Source organism: Nannobrachium achirus, assembly GCF_963921795.1.
Source record: "Nannobrachium achirus genome assembly, chromosome: 6".
NCBI lineage: Eukaryota > Metazoa > Chordata > Actinopteri > Myctophiformes > Myctophidae > Nannobrachium > Nannobrachium achirus.
In genome coordinates, this window is record NC_137815.1 from 41,896,038 (window position 1) to 41,917,476 (window position 21,439).

The 21,439-nt window shown below is 42.9% G+C and overlaps 1 protein-coding gene across 1 annotated transcript in view; it reads left to right on the forward strand.

Moving 5' to 3' along the window:
- The window catches only part of poc1a (POC1 centriolar protein A), a gene marked incomplete at both ends in the record, with an annotated part of 77,542 nt that extends 56,527 nt beyond the window's left edge, over nucleotides 1–21,015 (forward strand). The window contains one exon of the mRNA XM_080728238.1: nucleotides 20,911–21,015. Within this exon, the coding sequence (XP_080584364.1) occupies nucleotides 20,911–21,015 (105 nt within the window). The remainder of the gene's footprint in view (nucleotides 1–20,910) is intronic.
- Between the last annotated feature and the right edge of the window lie 424 nt (nucleotides 21,016–21,439).

Genomic DNA, 21,439 nt, shown 5'->3' on the forward strand with positions numbered 1-21,439 from the left:
AATCTGGCTCTAAGTCTCTACTGCCGGATTTTTCACTCATTTTGGGGGACGATTATGCATCGTCTGTAGAGTGTATTGCACACCACACCCATATGACTGGAAAGGCCTGCTCGCGCTCTTTCCGATACATCAAATTAGAAAATCTGTATCTTGTTCTATAGTCTAGTAAATGGCAACTTTATAAAGATTGTTTTGCTATCAAAACAGCCTTTTTGCATAGACATTTTGAGATAAACGACTTTTTAGTATAATAAATAGAATATCTATTCATTCTACTGTGAATATACCAACTTCCATATACGTATGGAAAGATCAATTCGCCCTCTTTACAAATCCGCCAAGTAGTAAGTTGCTATCATTTTCTATTGTTTAGAAATAGGGCTGTTTGTAGGCGATGTAATCACCAAAACAGCTTTCTGAATACATGTTTTCGAAAGGATGCTATCAAACATAACTCTTTTCAGCCTTCTATTTTTGGCTTCAATGATGCATCAGGCAGTATGTTTTCAAACAAATGGGTAAACAAATACGTGTTTTACAGACTTTTCAAGTATAAAGGCACATTTCAGCTCAATCCCTCAAGTTATGTGGACAATAGACCTATAGACCTATATATCCACATACATATATATATATGTGGATGACAGGCACGCCTGTCATCCACACGGCGGCGCTGTCTATCTCAGAATGCAGTCTGATGCATGTCTTGAGTTTACATCAATAAACACGCACGCAACGTGCATGTGTTTACGTTGTGTCACTGTCTGTCTCTCTCTCTCTCTCTCTCTCTCTCTCTCTCTCTCCCCCCCCCCCTCTGCAACGTGCAACATGCATGTGCACGCGAACATGGGCATGCGCACGCACACGTGCACTCTTACTGTTTTCTTTTTTGTTTTTCTTTACATATCTACTGCATACTGTGTTCTATTTGTCTGTCATTCAATGTTATATGAGATATATGGTTTACTATGGAAATAAGCCTAGTATTTTCATGGATCTCCTTTTAGTAGACCTTGTACCAGTGAATGAAACTGTACCTTTTCCTATGCAAACTTCTAATAAAGTCTTCAATCAATCAATCAATCAATCAATCAATCAATCAATCAATCTCTCTCTCTTGTATCACGGCTGTAAGGTTTATTCTAATAAAGTTGGGTCGAGCGGAAAAAGAGAGAGAGAGAGAGAGAGAGAGAGAAATTAGAGCAAGAGAGAGAGAGCAGTGTAACAGAGCGAGTGGGTCGAGAGACATAGAGAGTCTGCTACACACTCTCTCTCCCTTTTTTTTCCGCGAGAGGTAGAGAGACATATAGACACGGTGAGAGACATCACTTTGAGAGAGAGGAAATCCAAGCTGGCTTCCAAGCAGGCTTGAGAGTCACCAAACAATGGTGGATGTTTTGCTGCGATGATCCACTAATGGAGGGGGAATCAGGGGGTCCACATTCAACAAGCTAAAAGGATTACTTTTCGATCTCCATCTCGCTGGATTGGTCAAACTGCGACGTCTGTTTTGCTGGGATGATTGTATGCAGTCGCACCAAGCTAAAAGCTAAACAAGAGGCGTCAATTGGGTATGGCAAGCTATTGCAGCTCCCATACCTTGGCTTGGCTACAGGGGGAATATAATAAAATGTACTGTAATCGTGCCTGTTGGAACATACCTTAGCTTTTTCTGAACTGACGCCGCTGAGCTAAACGCCCTGCTCGATCGGTGGTCCGCGCGCGGACCACCTGTTGTGATCCGAGATGAGCATAATCATCTCTCATCTCATGCTTGCTCTCGGAGCGACGTCGGCGAAACCCCCAAACACGCCAATACACCACTGTATGTATCAATCAATCAATCTAGCAACAACCACTTACTTTATATAGCAGTTCTTTTCGCTGCGACGCCGCGGCTCGGTGGTCCCTGGTGGCCTGGTCGATGAACCATGACGATCCAGTAAAACTTTTCAGATCACGTAACGGCTGTAGAAGTATAGTCCTCAGTAGTATAGTAAAGCACTAAACTAAACCCCCCCCCAAAACACATGCTGCTGCTTGCCGTGATTGCCGTTCATCCAGCAAGTCCTCAGTAGTATAGTAAAGCACTAAACTAAACCCCCCCCACCATACACATGGCTGCTGCTACGTGAATGCCGTCCATCCAGCAATCCCAGGTCTGGGGAGGACGGTCATGTACCAAATCACCATGGTAACACAAGGTAACACAAGCTGATTGGCCACACAATGGTAACCATGGTGATTTTAGTCATTCCAGGGCCCAGGACGGCTGAATCCAAGCGTCAGTGATACATATGCTCCTAATCTTGTAAAGACATTCCTGCTCAACCTTAGCTTTTTCTGAACTGACGCCGCTGAGCTAAACGCCCTGCTCGATCGGCGGTGGTCCGCGGACCACGGCCGATCGAGCAGGGCGTTTAGCTCAGCGAAAAAAAAGGTATGGCAAAAAAAAGGTATGGCAAAAAAAAAAAAAAAAAAGCTGTCTTTCACGCGCGCGAGGCCCGGCGTGCAAGACACCAGTCATGTTGCCATACCTTTCCAACAGGCACGATTACAGTACATTTTATTATATTCCCCCTGTAGCCAAGGTATGTGAGCTGCCATAGCTTGCCATACCCAATTGACGCCTCTCTTTTAGCTTGGCTTGTGAGACCTGGCTCACACTACCAACAACAACACTGGATCTTACTTTTACTACTGTCTGTTACTACTACAAACTATGGATGGACTATACAAAAGGTAAATATAATTATGATGTGTTTTTCTGTGATCTGAGACAGTTTGTTGTGTTTGGGCTGGTGATTTGAGACTTTACTGTGATGATCACCTCAAACAATGTCAGCTGTTGGGGAAGGCTTTGAAGTTGAAAAAAAAAATACTAGCTCTTTCTCTTTTTTCCTCTCCTCAAACACACACACACACACACACACACACACACACACACACACACACACACACACACACACACACACACACACACACACACAGTGTCTCTCAGTGTCTCTCTCTCTCTCTCTCTCTCTTTTTATCAATCAGCCATCTCAATTGCTCTCACTCGGCTAGAATGCCAAGACGGTTCCCACAGCTCTTGTGTCTGGTGATTGTTGTGGTAATGTGATGTGATTTTCTCTGATCTGAGACAGCTGGTTTGTGTTTGGGCTGGTGATTTGAGGCTTTCCTTTGATGTGGTTCACTCCAAACAATGTCAGAAGTTGGGGAAGGCTTTGAAGTTTCAAAAAAAAAAAAAAAAAAAAAGTGCGTAAAAGTGCGTGTCGGCTGGGAGGCTCTTGCGCAAAATTGCGTAATAGTGCGTTCAGGCTGAGAAAGAGTTAAAGTCCGATCCAGCCCTAATAACTTTATCTGGCCGCCCCGTTGCCACCTCCTTGTTACATTTTCTTTTCTCCAGGTGGATGGACATTCTTTCATAGGTGATCTAAGTCCAGCCGCCCCGTATCAGATCAGAGGAGGATACAACACATTGTACCTCATCCACCCTTTCTTCTCTCTCCTTTTGGTATCTTTATCCTCCTCCTCCTTTTTTTCTTTTTTATTCTTCTCTTTTTTTGTCTTTCTTAGTCTTGTGTATCCTTCTCTTTTTTTTTGTCTTTCTTAGTCTTGTGTAGCCGCCCCGTACAGGAAGTGATGTCACGACTCACTGACATCACTTCCTGTACAGAATACACTCAATCGACAAGGTTTTTCAGGGTAAATGCGACCTTCGGTCGCAATAAATAAATATGCGATTAATTGTGATTAAAATAACTAATCGTGATTAACATAACAGTGAGTTAATTGTGATTAAATGAGTTGACTCAAACAGCCCTACTTTATACATTAAAAGGTTTTTAAAAAAAAGTTCATAAATGGCAAAAACAGGCATTCTAGAAGCTTAACTTCTTCGGTGCCATATTTAAAGTGGGACCTCTTATATTGCCGGTTCGCCAACAAAGGGTTAAAAAAATAGTGTGCATGCTGGTGCACACATTCGTGCACAGATCATGCACTATGCATGTGCATGCTTTTCACAGCTTTCAAACAAAAACATCCGCTTGGAAATCCGTTCAGGCATTCAGGAGAAGGCAGCCCTTATGTTTTCTTCAAATGTAAACAAACATGGCTGCCATGTTTGAAAGATGGGGTTGGTATGGGGGTTAAACATGCAATTTCGCGATCGCGATCATGGCTAGTACACTGTTGGAGGTCCAAATTTTTTTTTTATTATTTTTTTTAAAAAGACGTCCAGAAGACGTCTGGCAGGGAGGTCCATAGTTAAAAAGACGTTTTTATTATAGAAAACGTCTTTTTTGGCAGGGTATGAGTTAAGAGTTGATTTTTGAAAATGTGATGTTGTCATAGTATTGCAACGAAGGTTTTTGGTCAGAAATATTGTGATATATGATTTTGTCCATATCGGCCAGCCCTAATTCATCATTACTTGTACAGATGTATACCATTATTTATGACATTTTCCTTACTTAGCGTGCACACGCGTGAGCACACGTGCGGACACGCGTCTGTATACAAACTGTACAATGTAGGAACATCTCATTGACTGACAACTCTGCATTACTTCACCCTCTTAGCCTTACTTCACCATTCACCCTGACCACTAAATGCTTAACTTTAACTCTCAAATGACCACTTTCTAAATTAAGACCCAGCGAAATGATGTCCTTGTTGTGGAAGATTTTCCCCTCATTTTTCTTTCCTTGTGAGGACAAAAACACAAACAGTGCATGCTGGCGGAGGCCAAGTTTGGTTAGGCTGTGCCCACTCTGACAGTCTGACAGGGCTCCAGCTAGCCGCTCAGTAGAGGCAGTGGTGGAAAAAAGTATGTTTTACTTAAGTAAAAGTATCAATACTGCAATATAGAAATACTCTGTTACGAGTAAAAGTCTGTAATTCAAAATGTACTTGAGTAAAAGTACAAACGTATTGGCATCAAAATGTACTTAAAGTACCAAAAGTAGAACGTACTCATTGTGCAAAATGTACCATGTCACAAGTTTTGAAATTTCTAAAATGTCTAGAAATCGTTTGAAAATAGCATATCTACAAGCACACAATGCGTTGCATCGCGGCGCATTGTGAGCTTGGCTGAGATCGGCTCGGCTGAGATCGGCTATTTTCAAATGGCTGAGATTGATCTAGGGCTGAAGTGGTTAATCTGTTTTGTAATAATAATAAAAATCTACAATGTAACAACTAACTAAAGTTTTCAAATAATTGTAGTACTGAAAAACTGGAAATACTCCAATAAAGTAAAAGTACCACAAATTATTACTTAAGTACAGTACTTGAGTAAATGTACTTAGTTACTTTACACCACTGCTAGCCGCTTGGTAGAGTCTGAAAGCCAGACCAAACCAGAGTCTGCGGTGTCACACTTAAAAATAGCCCAAAACAGAACAGAAACTAGAAAATAGCTAAAATTTGACTCATTGACATGCCCAAAATACAGACACCAGGGTTAAAATGTTTAATCAAAGTGGTGAAAAGGCTGCCTTCCTGATAGTAGAAACTAGAATACCCTATCAGTGATAGGGTATTCATACAACAGAATATTGGAATTCATATACAGCTTTTTGAAAAAATCTTGACAGACGACAATACAAGTATTTCCACCGAGGAACACTTTGGAGTGTTTTCACTAATGTGTTTTAAGCACTCTCCAAAGGGAGTTTTATGTCATTATCCTAATAAAAATCCAGACAAAATTAAATCAGAAAATATCTTAAGCAGAAACGGAACAGATAACCGTCCGTAAACTCAGATTTTATGTGCTTTAATTATTCAACTGAGTGCCACAGTCCTCACCCGAACTCTTGAAGTGGAAAACTAAAATAAATGATCGTTCCACTTTAAGCATTCAGAGGGCAGCCTCATCCAGAACGACATGCGACTAAAGCTAATTTGTTCATTACATTATGCCAACTATAAAATACAAAATAGTCATCTTCCATAGATGAACCATAGCGTCCATATTCTGGGCTTGTGGTAATAGGCTCAAATTCAGATGAACACTTGACGTGAGTAGCAGATCTGCAAGCTCAGAACGCGCTGCGACGTGTTCTTGTAGACTGGCTATTAAGTATAGACCCATTCTCATTGGTCAAATGAAGTAGAAATGGAAGGTTATGTGTGGGGGAAAAAAGACTGAACAGGTGAGTAGAGACAGAGATGTACATGAGGAAGGGAATAGGAGACGAGAATGACTGGATTAGAGGGAGATGTTAGCATAGTGAATAAGGAGGTGAGAGGGGACACGTAGAGGAGAAAGGGGGATACAAGCCTGTGTGTGCGTGTGCATGTGTGTGTGGGAGTGCGTGTGCAGTGTTGTGAATGTACTAAGCAGTAAGCCCATAGAGGCTTAGACCATCATTCATACTGTACATAAGCACTCTGACTGGTAGTAGGCCTAAATATTTAATGGGCACATAACACACACTCAACTACTGTACAACACACACACACACACACACACACACACACACACACACACACACACACACACACACACACTCAGAGTGCACCTCTTTCTAAGTCTCTCTCTGTCTATCTTGATAGTTTCTAGCTCTCTGACAAGGTTGCTGTGCAGCATATGGGAGTGTTTAATATTGACCCATGGCACCCGGATGGCTGGCTAACCCCTCCCAGGGGGGGTTGGTGCCAACCTCTGAGCCTTGACCCTCGGACCCCACTGTTTTGGTATTTTCCCAGCCATGTGGAGACTGCGCACTTCAGGTTTCATTGTTTAGAACAGTGCAGGATCCAAGTACCAAAGCAAGGATATTCTCAGTTGTGTGTGTGTGGCCTGTTCGACTGGCGTAGACGTGCAGGCACCTAGGCTGCTAATCCAGCCTGACAGCGTGTCACAGGTTCGACTCCCGATCCCGACGACCTTTGCTGTGTGTCACTGACCATTTCCTGTCGTCAGTCTACTGTATCAAAGGCAGAAATAGATAGATGGATAGATAGATAGATAGATAGATAGATAGATGGATGGATGGATGGATGGATGGATGGATGGATGGATGGATGGATGGATGGATGATGGATGGATGGATGGATGGATGGATGGATGGATGGATGGATGGATGGATGGATAGATGGATAGATGGATAGATGGATAGATGGATAGATAGATGGATGGATGGATGGATGGATGGATGGATGGATGGATGGATGGATGGATGGATGGATGGATGGATGGATGGATGGATAGATGTGTGTGTCCTAGTCTCACAAACTTCTGGTTTGATCATTGCCCATTTATTGTACAAGAATACATTTCTTTTTTGAAATATCACATTTTTTATGTTTTATTATACTTGAAGTCATCCCCACTTGAATAAGGTTGAGAACATGACCAAATATAGGGATGTTTACAGGCGGCCATAGCTTAATGGTTAGATTCAGTAATCAGAAGTTCACCGACTCACCTCAAAATCTAAAATGATTGACATGATAGTACTGATGTAATTACTCATTAGCCCCATATAGAACCTCACTCCCCGCTGGCGATCTGTTGTAAGAAGCTAAACAAGCTAACGTGAGGCTAACAACAAACACTGGGCTAGCAGGATGAGCCCAGCGGCCTACCGACAAACCCATAGGGGAATATATTTCTCCCAGAAGTAAAGTAACTATGGTTAGTTACATAACGTAACCTCCAGTTGTTAGCTCCGAGATTAGGTCCTACTGTACAAACCTGTCTGCTCGTTGCAGAGGAATTCCTTCACAGCGGGGATCACACTTTTCGCCACAACGTATCCAAAAAGTAAAGGTAGTTCCACGCTCCCAGAGTTTGATTTTCCGAACACCGGCACATAAAAGTATACGTCGGGGTTGGGAAAACGGTTTAAATCGCTTATTTAATCAGCCTATGCCATGTTTTCCCATTCAACCCAGAACACTGTTGCCAGTACTGCTCCCTATTCTTCTACAATGGGAAGGTACCGGTAGCAGTACTGGAACCTGCCGCTGGGGGGATTTCCGGGTTGAATGAGACTAAATATAAGACTATTTAAACCGTTTTCCCAACCCCGACGTATACTTTTTATGTGCCGGTGTTCTGAAAATCATACTCTGGGAGTGTGGAACTACCCTTATTTTTTGGATACGTTGTGGTGAAAAGGTGATCCCCGCCGCCGTGGAGGAATTCCTCTGCAACGAGCAGACAGGTTCATAGGACCTCATCTCGGAGCTAACAACAGATAGCTAGCGGAGGGTGAGGTTCTATATGGGGTCTATGATGTCATATGCTGTCATAGACCGACCACAAGCAACCACACCATTATTAGACCCTGTCTTGTTTTAGGTCATGCTTATTACAAGTTACTCGTTTTCCCCTGCATATTAAATTACCACAAATGTCTTTTTATCACCACAATATTTAAACATGGCATTGTCGCGTACAGGGGGGTTTTCCATCACAAGAGCTTATGGAGCAGGGGACAATTGGAGATTTGAGAAAAAAAAACTAAATCTCGATGCTGCGTGTCTCTCATGCATACTTTAACTTGTGACTCTAACAGAACTCTTTAATTTACACAGAGATTTAAATACTCGTGCGCTTGCTCTAGTATAGCGTACTAGTAACATATGTGCTGTTAGTTCCAAAGAAATAGACGGAACCCATTTATGTCACGTTATATGCCTTTGATATTCTTCCCAGAGCCTATGACTTCCCAGAACCCATTCAATATTACACATTTCTCGATAAACTCTGACTAAAAAGCTGCTCATGTTCCTGTTCTTCTAAATTATACTTCAGATGGTGTCTTAAATTACCGTCGCCCAGCCTCTGGTGGTTTTGGCCCGGCAGAGTAACGTTATTTATTTCTGCGGTGGAATCCTGCAGATTTTCCCTCTTGTCCCCCGCTCACTCGCCATTATTCTTCAGCATTACAGCTCTTTGTAGACCCAACACTTGAAGAAGCTGCGAGGGAACACATGAATTATTCAGCATTAGACCCAAGCTTCCAAAGCCACAGTTTGCTGCGTTGGCTACTTTTCACTTGTCTCCCCCTCTCTAATCGCTCTTGCACTCTGTCTCTCTCTTTCTCTCACTTGCACGCGCGTGCACACACACACACACACACACACACACACACACACACACACACACACACACACACACACACACACACACACACACACACACACACCCCTTTAATTCATCTCTCTTACTCATCCTTTCATACTACTGTACTACAGGTAGGCTGACTGTCCCGTGACACTCGTATAATCTCTCCACTCTCCCTCCCCTAATTATGAATGTCTCCCTCTCTCACCCGTGGTTATATGAACCAACCCTGTCTCCCTCAATAACGAGCACACCCCCCCCCCCCCCCCCCCTTCCCCCACCACTCCACTCTCTCTGTCTTAATTATGAGTAATTCTAGCTGCCATGAAAGTGCTGGTACCACCCCCACCCCCTCCACCACCACCACACGTACAGTTGAAGACATTAGTTTACAAGACAGCCGCTCTGTGATGTGAGTCATTGAGAAAATGCATTTACAGAATGTTACATGCTCCAGTACTGCCTCTTGTGAGATGGGAGTTTGTGGGCAGCTCACGAAAGTATAGCGGTCGCCTGAACAGAACGGCACACACGACCATGCAGGGCCTGCTCTGTAATTCCCTAAAACCACTCGGACCAGAGGACCGCACGCTCTGCCCAAAATACTGTGTGTGTGTGTGTGTGTGTGTGTGTGTGTGTGTGTGTGTGTGTGTGTGTGTGTGTGTGTGTGTGTGCACGCTTGTGTGTACGCACTGAAATATTTGTGTATACACACATGCAAGCGTCCACATGCATGTGTGTGTGTGTGTGTGTACCGGTATGTTAACTTAGTACTTAGTAGTACCGGAATAGATTTGAAACAGGACCAGCTGGTCTGTAAAAGCCCTATTACAGCTGAGGAACATTAGGAGAAAGTGAAAGAAAAATTGTTCAGCTCAACAAAAGGCTTCACTCAAATAACAGTTTCTTTCCACGAGGATTAAACACAGTTGTATGATTAAAAGGGAAGGCTCAGCATAGCCATTTTATTTATTTAACCGTTTCTTTTTTCATTTAGCCACATGCCCACTAAAGAAATGTTCAGTTTTGCAGTAACCTCCTGTTGGTTTGCGAGACAGGTTGCACCATTTTGATTTGTAGAGCTCACATGTGGGAAACGTGTGTGTCTGCAGACACCAGATTGAGGCATGTACGGAACTGTGAGTGTGTCCACAGTGTGCAGACCTTCACACAAGTTCACAGTCCTACAATAAGTCCTTTAATGCAGTACAAGGTGCCTCCTGATCACATAGGATCGCCAACATTTCCTTATTGTTTTCTGAACGTCTTTCCTTGAATATACAATACACCCCCAATCAATATAATTCTCATTTTTTTGCTCCACTAGTGAGAGCATGGGACTCTATCCCAATAACCCTAGACCCAGAGGGTCATAACAGTCTGCTGTTTTAGTCACATGATACTGTCGTGAAACAGAGTATAATGTAACTTAGGTTTAAGGATGGCAATGTCAGCCGGATCAAACTACAGTGGTCCACTTTGGTGTAGTTGGAGGCTGTTCAAAAACAAGACCACCGGAGTGAATGTTTTTTGAAGACAAGATGGGGAAAATCCTGGCAACTAGCATAATTAATTATGAGTTTTGCTGGCCACACATTTATTCTTCCCCTTTTAGCCTGTTGGAGACGTTTAATATGTTGACATGATTACATAGGTCAACAAAGACTACAATAAGTCTAGATTGAGTTAACGAACAAATGTGTGCATTGAATCTAGATTTAAATCTGGAAATCTGAGTCAGCTACTATCTGTTTTTTTCCCCTCACCTTGCTTCCTCCAACTGCACTTTCACAGTGTAAAGCGTTCATATTAATGTAGTCTGATTTAGCCGATCTGAGGCTCGAAAAACATGTTTTCATGTGTAGCAGGCTGAGATACAGAAATAGACAGAAAAGTCGAAAGGTGAGATAGACCATAATTGACAGTAATGGATGGCAGCAGGCCTGTAGTACCTCTCATAGTCACCTGGGCAGATAGAATGCAAATCATGTTTCTTATTTTCAGAGCGCCATAGTCGTAGGCTGTTCTGGTATGTATACGGGTGATTGCGGCCAGCAGATAATTAATATTTGACTCTGTAATGGTCCATTCTCTGCTTACTTCCTGCGTTATGTAATGTTATACTACCTGTATTGTGGTCAAATCCAAATTGAAGTGAGACAGGTTTTGTATGTGACTTCACTTTGTTGTGGACATGTTTCTATCACTATACGGTAACGGTTAATCACTTTCACGCTATAGGCAAAAAATACATTCAATTTATTTATATATATTTTGAAATAAAAAAGGAAATAACAGATCTATAATGTATTATGAATCAAAGAATTGTGAGCTTGTATAGATTGCCAACGCACAACACGTACATGAAGTATACAATAACGTTTTTCAAGAAACTAAACTCTGGGGATTAAACGGCTAATTGAACTAATCATCAAAATAATAGATTAATAATCGATTAAGGAACATCTTAGGTGAATATTTTCCCAACTTTTTTTAAAAGGGAAAAAAGCTGATCTAGACACTCACAAGGCATTACAACGCAAAGTACATGGTAAATCGATTTGTAGATGCAGTATGTGAGTTGCAGCTGTACCAATCTGGGAATATTTATTTTTCCCCTTTGTGTTTGCCTCAGGGGGCACCAGATCCTTTTTTTTGTGTAGAAACAGGAACTCTGTTTGGCTCCTCCCCCTTCTCCTTCTCAGTCCACTTCCTCCCGGGTGCTTCTGTGTTTATTTCCACTAACTTTACATGTTTGGGGCAGTGGTACCGACGGATTCTGCTGTTAGCACAATCTGTCTTCTTGAGACATTACAGCCTTCTAACCCAGTATTTCTCAAACTTTAAAATGTCAAGGTCTCCCCTTAAGTATGTTTAGTTTCTTATAGATTTTCTACACCATTATAATGTTCTTGTTTTGATCATTAGACCCAATCACTGAATATCGGTAGGCCTACGTCTCCAGCTTCAGGATATGTATGATACTGATTTACTACGAGACTGTGGCATTTTATGAGTTCAGTAGTTTACAATCTAGGTATTTAGCAGACGTTCTTAATTCAGAGCGACTGTGGTTCTCAAAACTTTTATTTTGACCATCATAACATAACTACGGCCATACTCTACCCTGATTGGTGAACCCGTTAGAACGGGTTCATTTGGTTCCATTTGTACACTGTCAGAGTTACAGACTTGTATGGATCCATTTAAACCCCCCTAAAGGAACCCACAGAGTCCCTGGAAATCCACTTTGAGAACCACTGCTCTAACCTCACTCATTACAAAATACAATGAGAAATACGTGACCGTAGCCCCCAGTTGCACCCAACTAGTTATAGTGCATGCATACTCGCATAACTGTATCATGGTCACAAATGTGCTGCGGTCTGAATTTCAGGCTGTCATAACACTGGTCACAGCGCAGCGATCAGATTCAGTCCAGTAATGCTCGGGGCGATGGAGAGTATAATGTGCTCCAGAGAAGAAGGGGGGGGAAAAAATACAGCAACATCTATTTTTAGTTGCATAAAGATTTGGTTTCTACTCCAGATGAAAACTATAGGCCTGTATAAAGTTCCCTTCTGCTCGGGAACAAGTGCACATGCATGTGCACGTGCACACGCACGTACCCACACACACACACGCACACAGGGAGTCCAGGGATGCACAAACACACCATCAGCGAGGAGGACTGGATATAGCCATATCAAGTTGGCAAGATAAACAGGGTAGTATTGATCTTGAAAACGGAGATAAGGGCGGGCGAGGGCGAAAGAAGGAAATAGAAACCGTCTCTCTCCCCTGCAGCATGAAACAGAAGTAGATAGTTATCCATCCATGTGACCCAGAAGAAAACACTGTCCACCAACACGCTACCTCTAACCTGTATGTGTGATCTACTGTATGTTGGACTGTTTGCACTGTTAGCCCTTTCATGACTCTTCTGGAGTGTAGATAGATCTACTAGCTCAGTGGTTCTCAACCTTTACAGGCCGCGACCCCCAAAATAATCATATTTTAACTGGGGACCCCTCCACCCTGACGAGCACTAAGAGTTGAGGCATTACATTGTGTATAACACGGTTCTATTGTGAAATTAGCAGATCTACATGTTGCGAGGCATCGTGAGCATGTAGATCGGCTATTTTCTCCATTTCTGTCTCTAACATTTGACAATTTGGCCAATGTTCAATTTACCATTTTAGATGTATTAAAAAGTCCTTAAATTGTCACTTTAGAAATATGCAGATACCCTCTATACACTTAGAATTTATGTTGGTTTGTTTTCTGTTGAATGAGAAAACAATGTTGCACATTAAGTTAATCATCTGGGGATCGCCCAAAATAATTTGGGGTACCCCTGTGGGTCCCGACCCACAGGTTGAGAACCAATGTACTAGCTTGTGTTGCAACGCATTGTGAGATTGCGGATCGGCAGTTTTCGCTTATTTTTGTGTGGCATATAAAATGTCACTTAATCAGATTGATCAATTTGGTCTATTATAAATAAATCTATTGGAATTTCTTCGCATTGATGAATTGATATAAAATATATACGGATGATGAATGCTTCTAAATCATTCAATAAAAAAGATAATCAATAGAATAAATGTTTCTAAGAAAGTAATGGATAGTTGCAGCCATAGTTGCAGTTGTATAGTCTTGACTCTTTAGACGCATTCCTTGCTCCTCTTTCGACAGCCTGTCCCATGTGCTTACAGTGTATGTAGTGAGTTTAAATCTGGCTCACAACTGTACTGTTTCCCTGCCCCTAACCCCTTCCCTCTCCAATGGCACGTAGCCACGTACCATCATCTAATACAAAGCAGAGAGAAATAAAGAGGTAAAACAAAAAACAACGGATCCCATGGCTCCCAGCCTCAAAAGGTTTTATGTGTGTTTAGCATTTCTGTGTGTGTGTGTGTGTGTGTGTGTGTGTGTGTGTGTGTGTGTGTGTGTGTGTGTGTGTGTGTGTGTGTGTGTGTGTGTGTGTGTGTGTGTGAGTGTGAGCGCGCGCGCGTGCATGAGACACGTGACACTGTTCTAGTTGTCCTGCCCACATATTAATAGCGGTGAAAACCACACATTTGGCCTCCTTAGACGTATAAAGTATTCCATCACAATTGATTTTCTACTGGCCAGACGACTCTAAAGATAGCGAGCGCTGAGGGGGAGATGAACAGACATCGTGGTGTTTTATGTGTGATGTCACATGAAGAGCAGACTGCTGACCCCGCTGTGATCTCCTGTCTGACAGAGATCACAGATCTGACACATGTGTATTGTACGCGTACAGACGCCCAAGCCCATAATGCGGGAGGGAAATGTCTCTTAACGCCGCTGTCAGGCGATCAATTTTTCTACTTTTTATGTTTTTTCCCCCCAGAAAGTGAATGCCCCACTGTGCGAAAATAGCTGATCTACAAGCTCAGTAGCTCACAACGCATCGACACATTGTCAGCTTGTAGATCTGGTATCTTTGCTTAAGTGGTGACTTTGCAATTGTGTCTGTGGGTTTCATAAATATTGAACCAATTAAAAGTATGAGCAAAAACTTTTTTTTTGGTTAAACTAAAGCTTAACTAAATAATAACAACAGTGTATCCATTGGAACACAGGTTCTTATTTCCATTTCATGAAAAGCAACACTTTAAAAAGGTTTCTAACCGACAGCTACGTTATCCAAGACACACTGTATGTCCACAGGTCCAGTTTGTAAAGCCTGATTATAATTGCGTACTGAAAGTAGCAGATCTACAAGCTCTCACAATGCATCGCGCTGAGTAGAACTCGGGCTTTTAAGCTCAGCGGTCCGCAGTGCTTGACCTAATTTCACTTCCATGAATACAGAATGTTCCCTACTGCGTGTTTAGACCTCACATGATGTGTGAGATATGTTTGAAAAGTTAACCCCTTGAGGCCCGGACCGACCACTGGCCTAGCGGTCCGGCCCCTTAGGCTCCAATACAACCTGACAGTGTATCGTGGATTCAAATCCCGATCCTGGCCACCTTTGCTGCATGTCACACCCTGTCTCTCTCTCTTTCTCCCCATTTCCTGTATATACCGTATACTTTTGTGTGGCATATAAAATGTCACTTAATCAGATTGATCAATTTGGTCTATTATAAATAAATCTATTGGAAGTTCTTCGCATTGATGAATTGATATAAAATATATATGGATGATAAACGCTTCTAAATCATTATATAAAAAAAGATAATCAATAGAATAAATGTTTCTAAGAAAGTAATGGATAGTTCTCCCCATTTCCTGTATATACCGTATACTATCAATAAAGGCAGAAAAGGCCCAAAACATATCTTTAAAAAGAAGTAACCCCTTGCGTTCTTAGTCTGGGGGCGAACCTTTGGTGGGAACAGGCTTGTTAACAGTACAGGTAGTACAGTCAAAGGTTATACTAAATGTTGGGGGCTTGTTTCCAATATGGTCCACTGTACTCAGTTAATCAGTAATACATAGGTTGCAATACATATTGGTATAAAACTCGTAGCATCAACAGGTATATTTCAGTTCATGTTTATTAAGTATTGACGGTTCAAGTGGTTACATATCTGATAACACAAATTTACATGAATCCAAAATAGGCCGATGATTGTGCTGTCAAATGATGAAACTACAAGTATATGGAATCTCTGAAAAGGTTGTGGGGGTCCCTGCTTCATCTCTCTCTCAACTAAGGAGCCCTTGGCCTGAAAATGTTGAAGACCCCTGGTGTAGAGAGTGAAAAAAGGACTGGACCAGGTATCGACCTCTGGGGGACTTCTGGCAACAGAGGGTTTAGGGTTTAAGTGGTTGCATTTGGTCACACAGCTTAGTTTTTAGGGAAGTGGATCTTCTGCCCAGACCGGAGGCTCTTGAATGGGCAAATCTGTCTATGCTTTGTTCTTCAAGGGGACCATTCTGTTTTTACCATTCTCTCGAGACAGAGTCATGATGAGGGACAACCCGAGTGGGTCGTTCCCCTTTCTTTGACTATGGCTTGCCAGATTGTGTTCTTCGGACACCTTTTTGATTGCCTTTTATAGTCCCAATTGGTGTGTTTGGACCTGTAAGTCCAATTATGACATTATTTATATATTTGGGGGTCCTTGCTACTACTACTACTACTCTGCCCTACAAGCCAAATTTCAGTAACTATGCAAATAATTGAACTGATAAAAAGTTCTTTAAAGTATTTCAATGGGCCATCCAAAATGTTATCAGCATAATTATAAGTGATATTGCACTGGTAATTCTTTATCCCCAAAAATCATGAAGGCTAATTTGACCTTTAACACAATGGGAGCCAAGGTTTCTAACATTTCTAGCTGTTGCTGGTGCCGCCGTTCACTTACACTTTATTTTGAAGAGCCTCGGAAGCTTTGTGCGTGTGCACGTGAGTGTCCGCTGACGATTGAGGAAGATAATCCATTTGTTTACAAACACTCGCGAAACTAAAATCCAAACCGGGGCCGACCATCGCGGTAAAGTGTCGCCGTGAAAACAAGCAGATCTCTGCTTCCCTGGCGTTCTTTGCACCTTATTCATAGATAAAGCTGTTTTTATGTTTCAGCATAGAATGGGAGTCTATGCAGCCTAGACGCACCATTTTGCTTCTGTGCGAGTCACGTTATGACGTATGGACCAGGGTCTTTCACAGGGCACACAACATGCGCGCAGCTGCACGCTGCAAAGTTAACCCTTTGTCTCGTCTCTCAACGAGACAACTGAGTTTTGGCACAGCGACCTCCAGTGGCCTTGTCTCGTTACTGAACGAGTTTGGCCCCATGGGTGTTAAGATGAATAAATGAGTCCAGTATCCAAGTGTGTCCAAAAACAAAGATAAATCCAAAAAGATACTGCACTTTGGCCTCCTTAAACCACCTGCTATTTTCACTGAATGTCCGCTTATTATTATTTTTATGGACATATAAAAGAAAGATGCATGAGCGAAAAGTACTGGTGAGCTAACCAGATTGAGGATCCCATCCGGCCAGCCTATTTGCTGTCAGAGGTTTTCAAACGATGCATCGTAACCTCTTTCAGTATCCAATTCAGTTGTCGCCGGATGTTCACCTGTTATTACATGACCAGAATCCCCCATTATGGCATTCCGGTAATGTAACTCTTTTAAGTTTGAGGTAAAAAAGAGCATATGCCAGATCCATACATTTCTCCTTTCACAGACAAATGTTCAGAAGTGCCAGTCAATATTCTATTATTAGGTCTTTGACTCTTTGTGCCTTTATGTGTGAGGTCAAGCAGTTCTTTGTGAGCAAATGCTTGTGCACAAAGAGCCCTAATTCATTTTTCCGGGAAGGATCTCTGTGTTCCAAGGCTTTTATATTCATTTTAGATGTGTGATGACCTTAAAAAGCATAATTATATATTTTTTAGTTTTCTTCAATTGCTGGGTTGATTGCTGTAGATTTCCTTTTTTGTCTCCACCAGCCGAAGTCATGGAGAAATGTTTTGCACCCTGTCTGTCCGTCCGTCCGTCCGTCCGTCCGTCCGTCCGTCAGTGTGTCCGTCCGTCTGTCCGTTACCAGCTAATCTCCGGCGCCTTTGGCTCAGTCGCTGCCAAACTGTCCACACACACTCCCTGGATGCCAATTCCCCCTTTGTCAAGTCCCACCCGTTGTCCCACCCCTCTTCACACCCATTGGTTTCTGTGTCTTGGTGGGACATTCGGTGGGACACTCCATCCACTACCATTTTAATTCAGTCGTATTGTTATTCTGTGTGTTCAATTCTAATTTCAAACTTCATTTCAGTAAAATGGAGCTGTTCAGTGGCAGTATAGTGAGTGACTCAGCATGTTTTTAAATGCTTTTATTTCTCAAAAAATAATGTTTTAGCAAATTCAACATAAAAAAAGGCAGAACCAGGGCGGGACAAGGCAGATAGAGCCTGCTGGTTGGTCAGTCAGGGACCAACCAGAAGGCTGACAAAGGGTGAATTCAGAACCTCTGCCCCACATTTTCCACATGCGCCTGTTCTAGCGCCACCAGGAGCCCAATTTTTGAAAAACGAACTTTTGCCACTACTACAGATTTTGTCCAAAAACACGCAAATCAGTCTCTCTACAGTCATGTGATCGACATGGATCTGTTTGATATTTCATATTCCATCCTAATTGGCTAACATTGGCTTCCAAAGTTTGCAGGATTGGTCCAATTTGAACAAAATGACTTAAATCATGAACGCAGCTTGTGATTACAGGGACATTCTGCACGCACATTCCCACTAGGTCAAGGAACAATTGCCTCTCTTTTCACATTGGTCTGTTATAGCGCCACCAGCAGGTTGACTTTTGCCAAACTTTTTTTTTTTTTTAATAAAATGCCTCTAATCATGCATGCAGCGTCACATTGCCGTTAAAGGCAGAAGAAGACATGGCACCCTTTTCACATTGAAGTATTATAGTCACCACCAGCAGGCCACAATAACATACCTGACCTGGTGGAGACCTGTGCTCAGAAGAGCACAGCTTCTATTTTTTTTTTCTTCTTTTTTTTCAATTTATCTCAAAACAACAAGCCACTCAGATCTTGAATGTATCAAACATACAATTGCATAAATCATATATTCCATCCCACTGACCGAAATCAGGACCTGTTTTAATGCAGATTCAGATTCAGATTCAGATTCCTTTATTCACCATTGTGTAAAACACATAGGAATTTGTTTCGGCAACATTACAGGTGTGCATTCAATCCTTCCTTTTTTCACATATAACATTAAACCAACAACACAACAACACCGTGCAAGAAAATAAATAGAATAAAAATTATAGTAAAGTGCAGAAGTGTTCAGTCCATTAGTGCAAAAGTCATAGTTCTGGTATCCCTAGGGGGCAAGGGAAGAAGGGAAACCTGCTTCATCAAGCAGCCTGGCGGCTGAGGGGAAAAAACTGTTTTTGTGGCGCTCTGTCTTGGCCCCCAGATCAGGGTGAGGAGGCTGTGGCCAGGGTGGGAGGGGTCAGTCATGATCTTTCTTGCCCTCCTCAGCGCCCTGGAGTCGTGCAGGGACTTGAGGGAGGGCAGGGGACGGCCAATCACCCTCTCCGCAGAACGTATCACCCGCTGCAGCTTGACCAGGTCTTTTGCGCATGCAGCGGGGAACCAGGTGATAATAGAGTGGGTGAGGATGGACTCGATGATGGCCGTGTAGAACTGGGTCATCATGGACCTCGACAGTCTGTATTTCCGCAGCTGCCGAAGGAAGTACATCCTCTGCTGGGCCTTTCTCAGGAGGGCAGTGATGTTTAGTTCCCACTTCAGGTCCCTGGAGATGATCATCCCCAGGAACTTGCAGGACTGCACAGAGTTCACCTGAGTGCCACCCAGCATGACAGGAGGGGGCGGGGCTGGGTCCTTCCGGAAGTCCACCACCATCTCCACTGTCTTCAGAGCATTTAGCTCCAGATTGTTGTTGCTACACCAGCTTCGCAGCTGCTCGATCTCCCTCCTGTAGGCAGACTCATCCCCCTTGGAGATGAGGCCCACCAAGGTGGTGTCGTCCGCAAACTTGAGGAGCTTGACCGACGGGTGGAGAGAAACACAGCTGTTGGTGTACAGGGAGAACAGGAGTGGGGACAGGACACAGCCCTGCGGGGAACCGGTGCTGGTGGTCCTAGAGCTGGAAATGCTCTTCCCCAGCTTCACCCGCTGAGACCTGTTGGTTAGAAAATCCGTAATCCACCTGCGAGTGGAGCCACGAATTAAGGCATTTAGCAGACAGTGCCAGACACTCTTATCCAGAACAACTTACAAGTGCAAAATCATTGTAAATGGCATGAATGAATCCACAAAGGACAGGCTGACATCTGAATGGTTTGTGCGTCAAAGTGTCCCTGAGCAAGACACTTTAACCCCTAACTGCTCCCTGGGCGCTGACTATTAATGGCACTTTCCCTCTGCTTCTAATATATAGGATAGGTTATATGGAGAGAACACATTTCATGTACTATATGTGCATTGTACTGTGACAAAACTATTCCCCAAAGGGGAATTCACTTTTTAGTTCTTTTTTTACATAGATGCTAAGGTGCGTCATCTTTCTGCTATTGCAGCTATTGTTGAGTTAAAAAAAGAAGATAGGCTTATAGACTAAAAATAGAAATGGAATATATACTGTATACACATGCATGTATGCATGTATACAGTATGTATAACCACCTGAAATACCCACCTGCCTACCTGTAGACCTATTTTTGAAGATGAGATGGGCTGCTAGCCCATACTATGTTACAATTGGATGTATGACTATAACAACTACAAGTTCAGTATTTCAGTACCCAACACATTAATCACTCATCGATAAAAAAAAAAAATGGTTGCAGAGCAGAGCTACTGTTGAGGGTAGCTGGTCATGGAGTGTATCCTTGTGTGTGTGTGTGTGTGTGTGTGTGTGTGTGTGTGTGTGTGTGTGTGTGTGTGTGTGTGTGTGAGCGTGTGTGTGCACGCACCAGACACAGAGACTGGTGTCTTGGCTCCAGCAGCTGATTTCTCCCTGATAATTAGCAGGATTGTCTTGCATGCACAACATCTGTCTGATACACACACACACACACACACACACACACACACACACACACACACACACACACACACACTACAGCCATTACCACCAGGCTGATGCTGTACAGCCCTCTATAAGATGTTCCTTCTGCCTCTCCCATTGCCTTCCTTCCCTCTCTCTCTCCTAATCCCCTCTCCTCTTCGATGTCCTTTCCTCTCCTTGCCTCCTCATTAACCCCTACCTCCTGTTGTTCCTCTCTCTCTCTGTCTCTCTTCATCTCTCCATCCACACAGACGGTGTCTATCCTGGAGCAGAGGCTGACTTTGACAGAGGACAAGCTGAAGGAATGCATGGAGAACCAGATGAAGATCGGCCTACAGCTACAGAGCACGGATTAGACCACAGCCAATAATACAAGGTCTTGTGTTATGGCTGTAGTAGACACCGTACTGAGCAGAACAGACTATTCACTCTTTGATCAGGCCCATGATGATGATCCCTGTTTCACACACTCACACAAACGTGCATTTAGCAGAAGATCAATAGTGTTCTTGATTTTAGACTTGGATAGTCTAGGGTGCTACTAGAGAAGTCTTTTTTTACACAAAGATACGAGGAGTGCAGTCGAGCGTTGTTAGAAATTATTCTTCCTGGGAAGTGCTGAGACCGGGATCTTTTCTGCTGACGAAGGATCTATCGACACTAGTTGCTGTGTGTGAAAGGCTGTGTCTACGAGTGTGTGTGCGCGTGTCTCTAACTTGGTGAGAGATTGTTCTTGTCTTTTTGTCTGTGTTAATTTGCGTCAAGTGGTGCCACTGTCTG